The sequence below is a fragment of the Amblyomma maculatum genome, chromosome 1 (assembly GCF_055883805.1).
Source record: "Amblyomma maculatum isolate TAMU_Amacu chromosome 1, ASM5588380v1, whole genome shotgun sequence".
NCBI classification, from domain to species: domain Eukaryota; kingdom Metazoa; phylum Arthropoda; class Arachnida; order Ixodida; family Ixodidae; genus Amblyomma; species Amblyomma maculatum.
Genome location: NC_139344.1, coordinates 73,444,403 through 73,462,036, shown reverse-complemented (window position 1 = coordinate 73,462,036; position 17,634 = coordinate 73,444,403). Strand labels below are relative to the sequence as shown.

Genomic DNA, 17,634 nt, shown 5'->3' with positions numbered 1-17,634 from the left:
ACGCAGTTCAGAAATTTTTTGCTTTGTCGCTGCCGCTCGTCGCTGAGATCGCTTAATCGCTTGCATGTGAGCGAGCTGCCCTTAACGCTTTTATTTTTTTTCAAAATTCTCGAGTGCAAAAGTGGAGGGTGGGTTCATTATGCGAGTGAGTTGATTATGCGATAAATACTGTATAGTTTTTCGCATCGTAAGTGCCGTCCCAAGCCGATTTCTGCATATCGAATTATGGATATATCGAACTATTTCGCGATCCCCTTCGAGTTCGATATATCCGGGTTCGACTGTAGCAGTAACTTGTGCAAGATACAAACACACTCACAAGCAATGCACCAAGTGCGTCAAGGGCTCGACAGCACAAGAAGGGCACGATAACAAGATAGTTTAGCGTAAAGACAACGGTAATTTGTTACCTGCATGGCGAAAAGATGTGCGCCGTTAGTAGGTCCCATCGCTTGCATGCTGCCAAGCCCACTGAAACGCCGCTGATGTTGTAGTGGCCTTACGTCCCAGGATGGCAATGCAGATAGACCACGAGCGGTGCTAGATCTCTGAGCAGTCCGGACAGGTCACACACACGCTCATACAGCGGATGATAACACGGCTGCGCGGAACAATATGCACGACTGTCAGGTGCTGAAAGGCATATGAAAGTAGGCTCGTTGAGGGGGCAGATTGCTGCGTCCGGAGGCCTATGGCTTGAGGCAGGAAAACGAAGATTTGTGAACCTGCTGCACATGTCCACAGATTAAAGAACGGCCAGGTAGAAGAACTGCATGGTGAAAAGATGAGTGCCGTTAGTAGGTCCCATCGCTTGCATGCTGCCAAGCATGAAGGGGGGGAGGGGGAGTATTGTGGCGGTGTGGGGATGCGTCAGCTGGCAGCGGGATGATGGCAGGCTGTGGAAGTGATGGTAACTGTTCGTATTATCTGCCTCACAGGAACCACAAGCAGCGAAGCGCAAAGCCATTGAGGCTGGCGTCGGCAGATTCGGGGGACTGATACGATAACATTATTGATATCAATTGGAGCCAATATTGATTGGTCTCGTAGGGGTCTGAAACATCTTGTTAGCTAGGCGCCAACCTTGACTTCAGCAAACATGAAAGTGTTCGTTATGAAGACACTCTGAGTTTAGTACGATGCTAGTTTGGAATTAAGGCAATCTTGTGTGCGGACGCTTTCTAAGCACACTGCGGCAGAGCCGGACAGCACTGCTGATCCTGTGGTGAGCTGATGCTCTTGTCCAGGACACACAATGCATTTTGTCATGGTGCTTTGTTCGGCCGAGCAAACCACCATTTCCGGAGCTCCTATTGAGAGCTACACACCATGGTGTTATCAGAATGCAACAACTTGACCTGCTGGCAAGGTCCGTGCTGTGGGCACTGATGAGTGCACTGATGAGTGCGCGAAACTGGGAATGAGCCAAGGAAAATGAATGCTTCAAAATGAGTTGAGTGTATGCGCAGAGGTGACAGTTTGGCAACATTGTGTATGTTTGATGTTCCTGCACCTGGTTAAGCAGAGAACTCTAATATAGACCTTTTTAGTTTCGATGCCTGTGTGCAGCCATCTTAGTTTGATGGTGCCGCCCCGTATGAGCCAAACTGCGGAACGTCCCAGGGTGCGCACAGATGCTTGAAAACCTTGAATACCATTGAATTACGGAAGTCTGTTTTCAAGGCCCTTAAAAACCTTGAATTTATGACCGGTCCTTGAAGATTCTTGAATTCCTTGAATACTAAATTTGAACTGGTGTTTTTCGTCATGAAAACGTTTTTGTTGCTAAACTTTTATTCTTGACTGAGTTCTGAATGAACTGCGGGGAAGGAAACGTATAGATTTTTAGCCTATTTAGCTCATTCTCGTTAGGCGGCTGGCAACACTGCAGTGGGCGCGCGGTTGCGTTATGGTGGCTAGAAGGGGTAGGTGACGCGACCGGGAAGCGAGCGCCGCGCTTCCATTTCATGCCATGCGTAGGTGGCGCTGCTGTCCGTAATGCGATGCTAGAAGGGGTAGGTGACGCAACCGGGAGGCGAGCGCCGCGCTTCCATTTCATGCCATGCGTAGGTGGCGCTGCTGTCCGTAATGCGATGCGGCGAGCGCGCTGCGCGCAGGAAAGGCTGGCTGCGCCGGGTTCGTCGCGCGTGCAGAAAGCTGTTTTTTTTTTTCGCGTTCACGCTGGATGCACCCGCGCAGATTGGTCTGAAACTGAGGTGAAGACTTTACAGCCTACAGTGATCATCAGTCTGCGTACGCTCTTAGCTCGTGAAAGCGCTCACTATAGAGAGTAATCTTGCGAGTCTCACACGATCTCGCAACTCTCAATAAAGGAGCGCCACAGAAATAAGCAGTCCTGCGCAAGCAAACCAGCATGTGAATATGACTTTATTACACACTACGTTCAGGAACTTATCACGGAGGCATCCTGCACAAATGGGAAACTATAAAAGTGACTCGATCGTTAAAAAATAGAAACCTTAGAGGGTAAGGATATCATGTATCACATAGACTTACTGCACGTAACAGAAAAAATAAAGTGACTCGTTGAAAAATAGCTTAGACCATCGTCAGGAACATCATGCATCACAGAAACATACTGCACATGTACATTATGACTGAAACTATAAAAGTCGTTAAATAAAAAGTGGAAAGCTTAGAAGGCACACTTCAGAGCACTCGTCGAAGTTTTAACATCTTCATTCGCTCCCGCGTTTCGTCCCGTTTTGCGTTCTGAGATTTCACGTAGAAGTGAAGCCTTGTGAGCACATAAAACTTGATGATTCTGTTTGTGAGTGCTGTTTTGTGTTCTGGGCAGCCTACAAGATTCAACTTTGTAAGCTGGAGAAAAGATGCCAAGTCCATTAGGCTGTCGCTTCTTACTTGCTTCACACTGAAGCAGTGGGTGAATGTGTTTTCTAGTGACGTCACTAGTGCATTCAGCTGGTCAGATGGATATAAAAGTCCTCCTCTGTCAACAGCTGCCGTGAGGGCTGCTTCAGCTGGCGGACTACCACCCTTATTCTGCAGAAGCTCCTGGCAGCACTCAGCACACTTTGTGGTCGCAATGCTTTTCCGCGCGACAAAACCGGCCATGTAAAAAATCAGCCTGGAATCACTTGCTTAAACACACATCGCCCGGTGATCAAGGTCACAAGCACTGAGGACTTCATATGCTTCTGTAAGGTTCCCGATATCCAGAAGTTTGTCAATTCTCCTCTGAGAACTCGTCTCTTTTGCGCTAGAAGCATCAAGAAGGCTCCTTATAAGTCCCGAAGAGACATTGCTTTTTGTTGGTGATCTTGCTAAGTTTTGAAAGCTTGGCGTGTTCACAGATATCAAAAATTGGCTGGCAGTCGGGTGATCGTTACAACCAGACATTTGTCGAACGATGCCAAAAAGTCTTTCGATGGGGTCCTGGCACAAACGACTTGTCATGAGATAACGGAACCCCACCTCAGTTGTCAAATACTTGAGAAGATGTAGTGTGCTGGTCAGAGTCACGCGAAGACCTTCAGCTGTGCTACTGCTAAGGAAGCCTTTCGATCCAGCTGTATCTTCCCAGGAGTTCATGTAGGACAAGAAACTTCGAATGACTTCTTCGTGGTGATCTCCAGGTCTCAGGGCATCTGAGATGCACCGTGATGTCATCGCTTTAATCAAGCTTCTCATCGTTTCGATAAAACTGACGGTCGCCGCAACGCTGCCCAGCTGAGTCTCGATTTTATCTCGGTAGAGGAAAAGACCTCTCAGCGTCTCCTCACTAAGGAGCCAAAATGCATAGTTCACTCTTTGTTTTTCGAAGCCAGAAGGACGAACAACTCACTTATTTATGTGGGGCATTGCCTTGAGAGTGGTGTCATGCATTTCATCGCACTTTCGAGCAATATCGATGTGATCGATAGTAGCATGTCCTTCAGGGATTTTCACGCCTGTCTGAACAAACGTGTTCCTCGCGCATTTTATCAAATGTGGAAAATCTGATACAAATAGAGGAAGCGACCCGATTCAGTAGGGTGCTGCGTCCTGCAAGCAACCTTTTCTTCCATAGATGCCAAAAAAGTGCCACATGCAGCCCTGCATTCTCGCACATTATCACGGCTTCCGTGGCAATCTTGGCTAGGATATCCGCCTTCACATTGCTGTGCGAGGCAAATACACCAATTATCTGGTGCCACTTCCCTGTGAATGGTTGGAACAAAAGAACGAGGCCATGATCACAGGTTTGCGAGCGTTGGCTTTCTGCAGTGAATTTCCCCAGATCAACAAATCCTTCAATTTTTCCGCTCGACGAAAAGTGAAGGTTCTCGGCAAGTTTCATCTCGTCAACGAGGAGTCCTCCGTGGCACTGGAAGCGATCCATGGTTTTGGTCTTCTGAGCCACAGCAGCAAAAACTTTGTCATTCAGGCGGAACCCACTCTTGTAATTCTTCACATATCGACGCAGAGATGTACGTGATGGCAATATCATAATTTTATTTTTCCTGATATGCTGATAAAGCCGAGGACTTTTCATGCACATAATCAAGCATTCTAGAGCCCATTCGCTTTCGTACTTCATTCCATGTGTGCTTTTACGTCTTGAAGCAGCGAAACATGCCCTCACTTGCTGTTGCTGCTTTACCGGTAGGACCTTGATTGCGCTTTCAAGCACTGACGCTTCAATTTTAGAATTTTCTTTTTTCAAATTCTCAAACTTAGACTTCACCTGAAGCATGGCTAGCCTGCTTCGCTTCAGCTGTTCTGTCCGTAGCTTGAGTCTGTATGAGAGTGTTCCAGCCCTGGGCTTTGCTGCCCTTCTTTTGTATGATGCCTGATTAATTAGAAGTTTCCTTAGATACCTGCACTGTGGGCACGCTGCTCCGGGCGCCTGGGCTATTCCGGGACAGGAAGCACTGAAACTTTTCATCCCACAGGTCTTCTCTCGGTGCTTGGAGTTGGCTTCGAACTCTCCCTTTTTTCCAAAGCCTTTGCATGGAATAAGGGAGTCTACCTCTAGAAGAAGATCTTCAATCATTTTAGCATCGGTAATCTCGACGCTTCTGACTTGGGTTGCTTGCACGAACACCGTTGCTTGAATCGCGCTGCTGTCAGACATCACGAGGACTACCTTTTCAAAGTAGAGACTGTGGTCTTCTAACGCACACACAGTGAAAGCCGTGACGTTATCAGAACCAGCGATCTGGTGTCTGGACCAATACACGCTTGGTAGCTCGCATCTTTGAACGCAAAATTCAGATGCAAGAACCTGCTGATCTGAAACACTCCCTTCATCATTTGCGGTCTCTGCGCCTTGGGAACAGGCACCCATTTCACAACGTTGGAGCTTCGAGGGGAGGCCACATGTCGACGTTTTTGATTGCCTCTTCTGAGGGGCTTTCTTGGAAAGGTACGACGGAGCATTTGGATAAATCGTTGGAGCCGCGTCGCTTGTAAGCACGGGTTGATCACGGGGAATCTTCACTGTTGCTCCGTTGATCACGTGTGTGAAGTGCCGGACGATATACTGTCCATCAAAGTGAAGTTCACAGAGGGCTGAGTTCTCGTCGAGAGCTTTGTCAGCCCGAGGCACGGCTCGTCGCCATGCTTCAAAGCGTTCGGGGTCCTTTGGCACAGAAAACAGAGACACGCTCACCCGACTTCCTTGACGATACGTAGCCACACGTACAGTTAGGCGCAAAGCAGTGCGTTTGTCTCGCTTTCTTTGCACGATGATTCATTTGCTGATCCAGGACACGGACCTGAAGCATGCATGCCAGCAAGTACCCCTTCACAAAAGAAACACAGCGAAAAACACGTGGGAGCACCGTCGAGATGAGCAGACGACAACCGCACGTGCGCACGCATGAGCAGGGAGCGGGGAGCGCGGGAGGCATCGAAGTGCTGACCGCAGCGCCACGGTGGCGGCATGAATTGACGGCGCGCCGGCGTTGACGCCACCTACCCCTTCTAGCCACCATACCTGCGTCGTCCCATCGCTATCGCATCGCCATCACTCACCGAGCCCAACGTTTTTAGATAGGTTTACCGAGCCGTGCGGCCGTGTCTACACTGGCGTTGCCCTAGTGCTTGCATTTTTGGAATGAGCGTGGCTTCTGCCTGTCAGCGCACGTGATATTTTCATATGTGACACAATGCCCGGAAAGAGCTAGTTTCAGGCTACGTGGCTCCACCATGACGAATAAAAGCAGTGGATTGCGCCTGATACAACGAGTCCGCATCGGGCTAAGTGCAAGCTTTGCGGTAAAACTGTGGATGTGACTGCCATGGGTGAATCCGCTTTAAAAAGTCGCATGAAAAGCGGCAAGCATATTGACGCAATGAAGGTAGCGCAAGGGAGCGCGTTGAAAAGGTACCTGACGCCGGTCGCGGTAGAGCAGTCTACTAGCGCGTGTTCCTCGCAGTCGCCAAGCCTAAACGATGCTTGCAAAGCGCACGAGCTTGTCACTGACGCAGAAATTCTTTGGACTCTGAAAGTTGTGACATCCCACTTTTCGTACCGGTCGTCATCCCAAGCAGGGGAGCTATTTCAGCGCATGTTTCCGGACAGTGAAGTGGCAAAGGCGTTTTCTTGTGGTGAGAAGAAATGCGCCTATATGACGTGTCACGGTCTCAGGCCTTTCTTTCTTTCAGCATTGCAGCGAGAAATAGAACAGTGTGAATTCTATGTCATACTGTTTGACGAGTCGGCAAATGACTTTCTGCAAAGTAAGCAAATGGATGTGCACGTGAGGTGTTGGGACTCTGCTCACCAAGTGACGACCAGGTATTACACCTCCGTTTTTATGGGGCATTCCAGAGCCGATGACATTCAGGAAAAGTTGCTAAGCGCCCTCGAGCCTTTGCCTCTTGCCAAGATTCTTCAGATATCGATGGATGGGCCCAGTGTCAATCTGAAGTTCTTCAAAGGTCTTCAAGAGCACTTGCAACAAAACCACCAAGTTCTGTGTGTGGACTTAGGCACTTGTGGGCTACACACAGTGCACAATGCTTATAGGGCTGGAGTTTCAGCAACTAAATGGGGACTTGACTGCTTGTTGTCTAGTCTGAGTCTCCAGCACGGAGACAGGACTTTTCGGTAGTTACAGGCCAAGATACCTTTCCTCTTAAGTTTGTCGCCCACCGGTGGGTGGAGAATGTTCCTGTAATTGAGAGAGCGTTTGTACATTGAGGCTGCTAGAAAAAAGAAGTCAACCTGCCAAAATATGCATCGTTCAATAACTTGTTGGAGTTCTGCTGTGATGCTTTGCTGCCAGCAAAGTTGAATTTTGCCTTATGTGTGGCGATGGCACTGAACCCTTTTCTGGTAGAGTACCAGACAGACAAATCAATGGTTTTTTTCCTTGCAAGGGATTTAGAAACTGTTCTCGGAAAGCTGCTGACGAAGTTTTTGAAATGTTCGATCCTGTCTGCCAAAGGGATAGTGGGTCTGCTGAAGATCGACATTGATAATGCCGAGAACCATGTTCCACTTGAAAAGGTGGATATAGGCTACAAAGCAGAGCAAGTTCTCAAGAATTCTAAAGTGAGCTCAAAGGACGTGCTTCAATTCCGGATGGAATGTAAACAGTTTTTGATCAGTGCCACAAAGACAGAAGCCCCTTGAAGTTTGCATTTGTTAGGGGCCTTTCTTCACTAGACCCACGACAGATATGCTCGAAGCCAGAGGAATGCCTTGCAGGTTTCAGAAAAGTGTTGGACACCCTCATCACTGCAGGTAGAATGGCTGATCACCTTCGAGACACGGTGCTGGCCGAGTACACGGAGCTCCTGCACGAGCAGAAACATCAGCTTAGACAATTTGACAAGTGTGCTGACAGACTGAATTTTACCCTGATCTCTTGAAGTTCAGTTCAACCTACTCGAAGTTGTGGAGCATTGTGAAACTTCTGCTTGTCCTCAGTCATGGGCAGGCAACTGTCGAGCGTGGATTCGGTGTAAACCGACAGGCGTGCGTTGAGAATCTGAAGGACCTTTCATATGTTTCACAACGGATCGTGTGCGATGCGGTTGAGAAAGCAGGTGGTGTTCTAAACATTCCAATCACCAAGGAATTGAGGATCGCTGTGTCAGCTGCAAGGCAAAAGTATGGAGCATACTTGGAAGCCCAGAAAAAGCAGGACCTTGAAGCTTCAAAGCAGTGAAAAAAGCGCTGCATTGAGGAAGAGTTTGATGCAATGAAAAGAAAGAAAAAGAAGCTGGAATTGACAATTGATGATCTCATGGCATCTGCAAATGCCTGTGCTGATAAAGCAGAGGCAGAAAACAATGTGACACACATTGTAAAGTCCAATAGCCTCAGAAAGACGGCCAAAGACAAGAGTGAGGAGCTACACTCCATCAAGCTCCAAATTCAACAAAAGCTGCTGGAGCTCCCCTGAAGTAGCCCTGAGGAGCTGCTTCCTAAGGATCTTTTTGTTTTGTGCAGTTGTAGCAGTGGACAATATTTTGTGAGGGTATAGGAAATAACCAATTTTATAAAACTAATTTTTTACTTTTCTGCGGGATATGACCAAACTTTCACTGTGATATTTTATGAAGCTATATTTAATTTTTTTCTGTGCAATAGAAGCAAATCTGCGTAGTGATGTTTTTTTTCTTTGTGGAATAAATATTTCAGATGTTTTGAGAGCACTGTTTGAAGATCTTTGACATGGAAAAAAAAAAAATTAAGCCCTTGAAGGGGGCCTTGAAAATCCTCCTATGGGGGCTTGAAATTCCTTGAATATCCTTGAATTTTTTTCTTTGCCACCTGTACGAACCCTGCGTCCGCTCCGGCACCTCTTGATGCCATCTTGGGCTGTGCTGTGCGTGTTGATGCTGCGGTGCGGCAGTGTAAAAGTGCTGTTTCGCGGTGCTCGTGAAAGCTATCCGACACCTTGGTGCTATTTGTGCTTTGTTTGAGCGCGCCAGGAAACCGTATACCATCCGTTTGACATAGCAGCTGCTGTTAGAAACAGCACAGCGGCCGGGGTGGCTGCGAAGAACTGCGCTCTACTTCCGCAGTGAGGATGTATCTTATATCTTTCACAATACGTGTATTTTCAATTATATTTTATAATCGCGATGGTAACTGCACACACAAACACCCAGCGAATGAACCGTATGGGCAGCTACCGAACTCTGAATGCAGATACTGCGAAAGATATGCTTTCAAGTTATCGCCGCATTGATTTAACATGAAGTGCTACTCATTTCGATATACGATCGAGCATTCCTGCTTCAACAATGTATACTTTCAAGTTAAACTACGGTTCAAGACTAGGGTCTGAAGTACCATCCGTCGGCGTTTTTATAAAGCCTTGGTGTTTGTCCTGTGGCGAGACAACATCGTATATACCCCCGTCCCGTACGTCGTAGCAGCATCGTTTGCACGACGTAGTGTTGAGCAAAACGTTGAAAAACGTGCGCTCTCAGCGGCACCATGAAAGAAAACGACAAATTCGCAGCACATACAGCAGCGCTTACGAAAGCGGTGCCGCCCGCTGGCGCAGCGGATCCTATACGGCACTCTCGCCGAGCGCTACTCCCTAGTCGTCGCTAGGCCTAAATTGTTTCGCATCGAAGGCACATCCGACGACGCTTTGTAATTGCTCAGCGCAAGAGTAAATTCTCTCATGGAACTGCCTTAAATGTACATTGCTTGATTCGATTGCACAGCTGTATGAAACCTGTAATGTGGCCATGCCAGTGCGCACACAATGAATTTCACTAATTTGTGCATAGATGGCAACCAGAAATAATGATTGATAGTAAAACCTTATTACTTCATGCTTCAAAGCACCTGCAGGAATAATCATGCTATCAAAGGTTGAAGTTGTCAAATGCTCGCTGAAAAGAAAAAAAGATCTGCGGAAAATGCAAAAACGCTTTGCCTTGTGAGGGGACTGCATCGCATAAACAGCTACCAGCAAAGAGATGCGTATTGGTGTTGGAGCATAGGTTGAGACGGGCACCGAAAAATAAATAAGATATTCTGCCCACGTGGTGTCGGAACAGTAAAACTGCTTCTAAAATGAGCTCTGAAGCTGAAACTGCTTGGCTAGCTTTTCTATTTATTTGCACAGCACTCTGGCGCTGCAACACACTCTGCAGTAGGCAGGATTTTGACACATTCGCTTGCTCTGTTGATGAGCTTCCCTCGTTCAAAAAGAGCCAGACAATTTGCTTTTACTCAGATTGAAAATTGGATGCAGTTATCCTCAGCATTAGTGATTTCTTATTGACTAAGCCTACTGTGTAGAGCTTGTTTATGTTGCTGTATTGGTTTGACAGGCAAAATTTGTTTTGGTATTGTTCCAGAGCTCCCGGATTGGTTTCCACCGCTGGAAGGCTATGGTCAACACACTGGTCTCCGAGGACATAACCAATCCAGTCTCTCTTGTGTACCATGTTCACCCTGGGCCTAGCACCCGAGACAGCTGATGGGATGGCTGTCGCATGCCTGCATAGTCTAGCCCTGGCCGAAAGTGGAAGGGCATAGACTGCGTCTGCCGACTGAGTGAATAGCTGGTTGAAAACCAGTTGCTGCAATCTTCTTGAGATTAATGATGCTCATTGAGGCAGTTCAGTCATTCATTCACCTGTGTTCTGTTGCAAACATCTTTAAAAAGGAGGGCACTGGTCGTCAAATATTTATAGTTGCAATTATGGAATCTTCCTAGGAACATATATTTTCGTCTCAGATTCTAAATATGCCATCTAATTCCATCTAAGGTAATTTCTTGTTGAGCACTTGTGTTATGTAAGTTAATTGGGAAGGGCTTTTGAGAATTTTTGCCAAAGGGAACTTGCTAAAATGTGCGCTGTTAGTTTGTCTGGACATCAAGGAATCGATTGGTGGCATATTTAGAATTGGCACTGCTATGTTGCGCTGTACCTCGAGGAGTCTAGCAGGTTCCAGGCTCCAGCGTGAAAGGGACACTTCTCAGGGTAAAAGCAAAAAGAGGCTTTAATTTACATATATACAGGAAGAGTGGATGCAGAGCGATGCGTCTTTACAACAGAGCAAGAGCAAAGTGAGCGCACTGTACACCACTTGATGTCTCTTTTATCTTCAAGGAACCCATGTCGTTCCTAGATGATCGAAGCCAGGGACTGTGCATACAGAGTCCGGAAAAGTCTACTCGTGCACATTTACACTGTTGCCAACATAGGGAGGCGGCGTGCTCGTGGGTTGATATGATTTGCATGTCCTTGGCACGCATTTGTTGCAGTGCTCCCGGGATTCAGCGCAGCACCGTCACTTGTGCGTCACCATTTGACGTCCACCATAGGTATCTGCTGCAGGCCCATTTATAGCAGCACACAAAAATATGTATCCCCCGAAGATTTCATAATTGTGTCTACAGTTATCTTTTTTTTAAGACCAATGTCCACACATTCTCAGTATCACATGTCATGGTGAGCACTCACCTTGGCTAGTGTCATTGAGATGAATGATGAACCTCTAGTTGGCTCTAAAACCTTGTATGGTAAGCTGGCCATAGGTGTTGAGATTTCCGCAGTTGTCACTGAATCTCTGCTGTCAGGGGCCCTATATTAAGCAATAGAGCAGCCAAGAAAGCTAGTTTCTTTTTATGGTAAGCCGCTAGGGGACATCAAACTGCCAATCTGTACGTTGTGCAGAGTTGAATTCCTCATTTTGTGATCATAGATGTCGTGAACGTGTGCTAACATAATGTAGGTAGCTTATGGTAGATGCCCGTGAGAGGTTTTTGGCTGACATGGGCAATTTGTGATGTTTGCTGTGCAACTTTCGAGACGTTGACAGGTAATTGTTTTAATTTAGCTTGAAAGAAATGTGATCTTATGCTCTGAATGCGTTGATGTGAGGTTTTCTGTGCTCGTGTAAGGTCAGCTATATTCTTGGTTCTGGATGGCAGAGCAGATCAGCTGAACATTTCACCATGTTTTCACCCTGCCAAGGGGACAAGCTAGTGGTTCCAAAAAGGGGCAGGATGAGTTGTTTTCAACATTCAGCAATTTCAACCTGCAGAAGTAGTCTCCTACCTTCATCCTAGTGCCATGGCGTTCTTTTAAAATGTGTTTGTTGTGTTTGCGCTGCGGTTTAAATCTACCTGTCCTGCATTCTTCAGCCTACTTAGGATCAATTGAGACTGATATCTAGTGGCTTCTTTAATGAGGTCAGCTGTTGATTCCAAAGTGTTTTTCAGTTGTGGTGCGGCGCATTTTAACCAGTGACGCTTTTATTTGGCAGCTGCCTTTTAGTCTTAAATATTTTATTTTTGTGGCTTAAGCTAGATAAGCTGGTCTATCTCTGCATAATTTCAGTTTAAGGAGTTTTGGGGCTGCCTTTTAGTATGTTATTTTCCTTTATTTGCCAGATCAAGCTGGTCTGTTGCTACGCATTTTATTTTGTGGCTTAAATCTCTGCATAATTTCAGAACTTGAAGGAGTTTGGGGCTTGCCTTTTAGTTTGTGTTTTCTTTTATTTGCCAGATCAAGCTGGGGTGTTGCTACGCATTTTATTTTGTGGCTTAAGCTAGATAAAGCTGGTCTATCTCTGCATAATTTCAGAAGTTGAAGTAGCTTGGGGCTTGCCTTTTAGTTTGTGTTTTCTTTTATTTGCCAGATCAAGCTGGTCTGTTGCTACGCATTTTATTTTGTGGCTTAAGCTAGATAAAGCTGGTCTATCTCTGCATAATTTCAGAACTTGAAGGAGTTTGGGGCTTGCCTTTTAGTTTGTTTTATTTGCCAGATCAAGCTGGTCTGTTGCTACGTATTTTATTTATGTGTCTTAAGCTAGATAAAGCTGGTCTATCTGCATAATTTCATAAGTTTAACAAGTTTGTGGCTTGCCTTTTAGTGTACATTTTATTCTCTTTTAGTGGCCAGATCAAGCTGGTCTGTTGCTATGTAATTTCAGAACTCCGAGGAGTTTGGGCGTGCCTGTATTACAAGGCCTTCTGTGTGAAACAATGCTGGCGTCTTGTGCAGTTGCCAATTTTTGCTTTTGCATATTTGTGATGCTTGATTGGATCATTTTCTCTGCCGTGCAAGTCTGGCCTGCTACAGACTGCTTATCTGTGTCTGCTTTTGAGGCTTATGGTTTACTTGGGAACATTTCAAAAGATAAGCTATCACATTTAGAAACCCTATTGGCCACCCAACACTGACGGTCAAAGGCTATCACCCAAAAGGGTGTTTAGGATGAACGAGCCTTGTATAGTGGTCCTCTAAAATCTCCTTACTCAGTCATAAGGTTGTGAAAACAGTACTGTTTTCATCGTTACTACCAAAATAGTGAAACCACATAGTTGAGACTTCTTTCTGCTTTTGTGTAAGGTGTGTGGAGCTACAAATGAAGCATTTGCAGTAGTGCACAAGGCAGAAGTGTGACCTGGCTTTGTGCCTTCCTTGTTCGAATCTCTCTATGCGTAAGAGAACAGTAGTAGCAAAAAATGTTGGACGTGTACATTGGCCTAGACTTCAGTTCCACATATCGACAGAGTTTCTTCATCGTACAACATTGTTGTAAAGATATGTGTCAGTGCTTGGCATCTACTGTATATTTTCTTGCTGTGAAAGGTTTGACAGGAGTGACGTGCAATGTGTGGTGAGCTTGAAAAGTAACAAGCAGTTATAACTTTTTTCTCATAGTTTTTTATTGCTGGCAAACAAAATAAGCTGTTTGCTGAGGAAAAAAAAGAGTACCGAGGACATGAAGGTTTTGAAACACCTACATGTCATCATTTCTCACACCTTTTACGTGAATTTGAAGCTAAATTTAGAGAGACCTTCCTTTTGTTGGTTCTGCACCTTTCATGTGCAGCAGTTTTTTTTGTTGCCAGGTTGCCATTTATTAAGTCTTGCACTACTATTTTCTTACTCTTCAGTCAGAGTTTGTGGTGCTGTTTTATCAGGAAATGTTATTGGCAAGCTTAACTAAATTTTCTTAGTGCCTACATTTAAGTTTGCACATATCTCCCTGGCAGGTGTATTGGGGCACGTCACAGTATTGTATGTGTGCAGTATTCTGTAATACTGTAATACCATGTGCCACTGTTATACTGTGCCCAGTTGGTGTGCACTTCAGAGGCATAATTGTAGAACACATCTATTTTGTCTGTCGCATTTTGAATAGTGTTTGAATGTTTCTGGATTATGTGCAGTGAGGGCGTTTTTTTTTTTTTTTTCTTTTTTTTCTTTATGCCAAAGGCATTGCTTGGCTGAATTTGAGTGTCACTGCAGCAGCGACCTGCTCTTTCATGTGCTGAAATGTACTTTTATATCGTAAAGAATTTAGGGATCAACTGTGACATTTTCAACGGGTTTGTTGAAGTTTTTTTTTTAACACTGTGCATTGGTTACATCAATATTGTGTTCATGAGACAAGTTTTGAAGTTGTGAGACACATTTTTTAAGAGTTAGTATGGTACAGTGGATGTTTCTTAGTACCATAGCAGTACAGAGAATGTTTTCTTTTTGGAGTGTGGTTTCGCAGTGTGTGCTGTTTGGCTGTATATTTTTTTCTGTATATACAAATAGAATACATGAAAGGAAGCAGTTTACTACAAGTAGCATTGTTTCATGTGAACACTGCTGTTTTTTTGTCAGTGCAGTGGAGCTGGCTTCGTTTCAGTTTAATAAAACATTTTCTTTTTGAACACGTCTTGTGGCTTGAGTCATTACCATTGTGTAATTACCTGCATTTTATATATATACATATAACCAAAACCAAATATATATAAATAACCAAATAACCAATTTGCATAATGTATATAATTGCAGTAATACTGGACAGAAACAACTTCTGGACAGCTTTCTATGGCTATGCAGCCAAGGCTACGGGGCTGGAGCTTTCCTCATGTTTGCTATACTTGTGGCTTTGGTTTCAGTTCTGCCTTTGCATTGAATTGCTTGTTTTTGACCTGCCAACTGCACAGAAATGTGTTGCATTGCACCGCTGACTGCCTTTGTGAATGTAAATTAGCAGTTAATGAATATGCGACGTATGTCATCAAAACAAGCTTACTACAAAAGTGTGCAGAAACCAGTGGGGGGACTGCAGGCATGGCCTTCATGTGCTTTGCAGGATTCCTTGCAGGCAATGCAGCCCTGTCTCAATGCATGTTGTTATGTTGCACATGTCATTAAAGTGCTGTATACTATCGCTGTACTGGATAGTATTGTATAATCTTTGTGATATATACGAGGTGTGACAAAAAAAATGAGACTGATTCAATAAACTATTGTAGTTACAGAATCAGTTTTGTGACATTATCACCTTTAAAGTAGTTGCCTTCAGCATTCACGCACTTCTACATTCGGTGCTGCCACCACTGGTAACAGTTCAGGAACGAGGTTTTTGGAAGGCCTTTCAGGAGATTGTCAGTTTTTGTCTGAACCTCTTCAACCGAGGCAAAATGGGTTCCGTTTGAGCAAGATTTAACTTTAGGAAATAAAAGTTGCATGGAGCCAAATCAGGTGAATAAGGAGGATGCTCCATCACAGTAAAGTTTTTGCTGACAGACAGGGCCATGTGAGCGGGGCCATGGTCCTGGTGCAACAGCCATCCATTGCTCCACAACTGTGACCTTTTTTTTCCTAATATTTTTTCAGTTTTCTTATAGTGCTTCATTGTAGTAGTGTTATTTAACAGTCTGACCACTGAGAACCCATTCAATCATTAAAATTCCACTAGACTACACACTAGTCTCGTTTCTTTTGTGTTACATCTCATATATGTTATGGTATTCCAGAGCCTCATCGGCAAAATTTCTGGAGGGACTATATTTTGCTGTGCAGTGAGGTGGTGCTTGTCAACTACGCTGCATAGGTGCAGAAAGTTGTCCTAGACTGGAATCGTTTAGTGGTACAGAGGAATGGGAAATAGAGGTGTCTCCACACACTATGAAAAGGCGATTCACTATAAGAAAACCAATATAGTACCGCATACCGACGCTGCACTCAAAGATGTAGGAGTCTTTGTTTGGAGGCATTAAAATATTGGCTGGACATTCTTAGTGGTTGCTGCGGTATGCTATCTCAGTCTTAGTCCAGTCTCTCGCTCTGGTCTGGCTGTCTACAACTTCCTATATTCTCTCATTTAAAACTGCCGATCTCATATACTGTTTTAGCTGGGGGGGGCTGAGCTCAGCTTCTTTCCATTAAAGGGCTCGAAGGACAGCTCTACCTGCGTATTCTGTCAATGTTTTTTTTTTTTTTTTTTTCTATTCTCATTTTACTGGAGGAAGTGAGATGGTGGCTGCAAGACATGTTGCAAGGTGTGTCTCACGTCCCATGCGCGGGAAAGATGACAGCAGGCGCTTGGCCATCGAAGCGCGGCTTTGAGCTGGAGGAGGATGAAAGGGGGGGGGGGGGGCGTCTAGCCATAGCCTCCTTTATACACTCTGTGGTGCCTGTCAACTCCGCGGCCGCCGCCGCCGCCGCTCCTCCTCCTTGACAAGTTACGACGCTGGCTGCCGAGAAATGGCGACAGCGACGTAGAGTAACCCTCGCCAGGCGAGTGCCGGGTGCGCCGTGTTGCAAAGCGGTCCAGATAGCCACGCGCTGCCGCTTTCTCGCTGTTTCGTGCACTGTTTTGCAGTATGCAAGGTCATGGTTATATTTTTATCTGCCTTCGGGTACTGCAGGAATACAGCATTGCGCCAACTGGTAAGTGCCAGCTTTGCTTTGTCCTTCCGGCGATAGCTGCGAAGTGTTCAGCTGCTTTGAGGCTTGTAAAAAATAGTGCAAGCACCAAACACTGTGTTTATCAATTGCGTCAGTACTGCATTGTATTGTATTGTATTGGATTTTTTAGCGCATAAGCAACTCAGGCTATCATGCGCCAGGAACAAGGTTTGTTTTTATTTTGTGCATAAGATATATATATATATATATATATATATATATATATATATATATATATATATATATATATATATACATATTGTTCAGGAGTTTTGCATCCTTCAGAAAATGGATAACATTTTCAACTTCGACAAGTGGGTCTTCTCCCAACAGCAGGCTGGGATAGAGAGGGATCTGTTCTTTATAAAAAGGTGCAAAATTTTTTTTCTTAACTTCTCTAGTTCAGTGCACGAAAGTAGGACGTGGTTTAGTGTTCACTTCCGCATCGTTCACAGAGAGGTCTGTCGTCTTTCTTTAGAATGAAGCCAGGTGTCAGATGAGTGTGTCCGATGCGAAGACGACATAAATGACTTCGATGACGCGATTATGGTGACTGCACAATTTCCATTCTTCAATGATCGACTTGACAAGGTGCAATTTATTATTTATTTCGTTGTTACATGAACTCTGTCATTTTATTTTCAGTTTTCTCTTTACAAGTCTTAGAACATCTTTATGTGGCATTTTGACTGGCTGTATTTTAGTATGACGGGCTGCTGCAGCACATGCATCAGCTCTCATTGCCGCTGATTCCAACGTGGCTTGGTACCCAACAGAGTTTAATTGTATGCCCCTGTGCTTTGCTTTGTCCTTCCGGCGATAGCTGCGAAGTGTTCAGCTGCTTTGAGGCTTGTAAAAAATAGTGCAAGCACCAAACACTGTGTTTATCAATTGCGTCAATACTGCATTGTATTGTATTGTATTGGATTTTTTAGCGCATAAGCAACTCAGGCTATCATGCGCCAGGAACAAGGT

General features: G+C 45.1%; 1 protein-coding gene and 1 pseudogene across 1 annotated transcript in view; both read left to right on the top strand.

Moving 5' to 3' along the window:
- Positions 1–14,632, top strand: part of LOC146202797 (short transient receptor potential channel 4-associated protein-like) — a 177,216-nt gene extending 162,584 nt beyond the window's left edge. Inside the window, exon 23 of the mRNA XM_084588342.1 lies at positions 10,303–14,632. Within this exon, the coding sequence (XP_084444468.1) occupies positions 10,303–10,425 (123 nt within the window). The 3' untranslated portion in view covers positions 10,426–14,632. The remainder of the gene's footprint in view (positions 1–10,302) is intronic.
- On the top strand, positions 6,135–8,596 carry LOC146202798 (uncharacterized; annotated as a pseudogene).
- Positions 14,633–17,634: the final 3,002 nt, after the last annotated feature.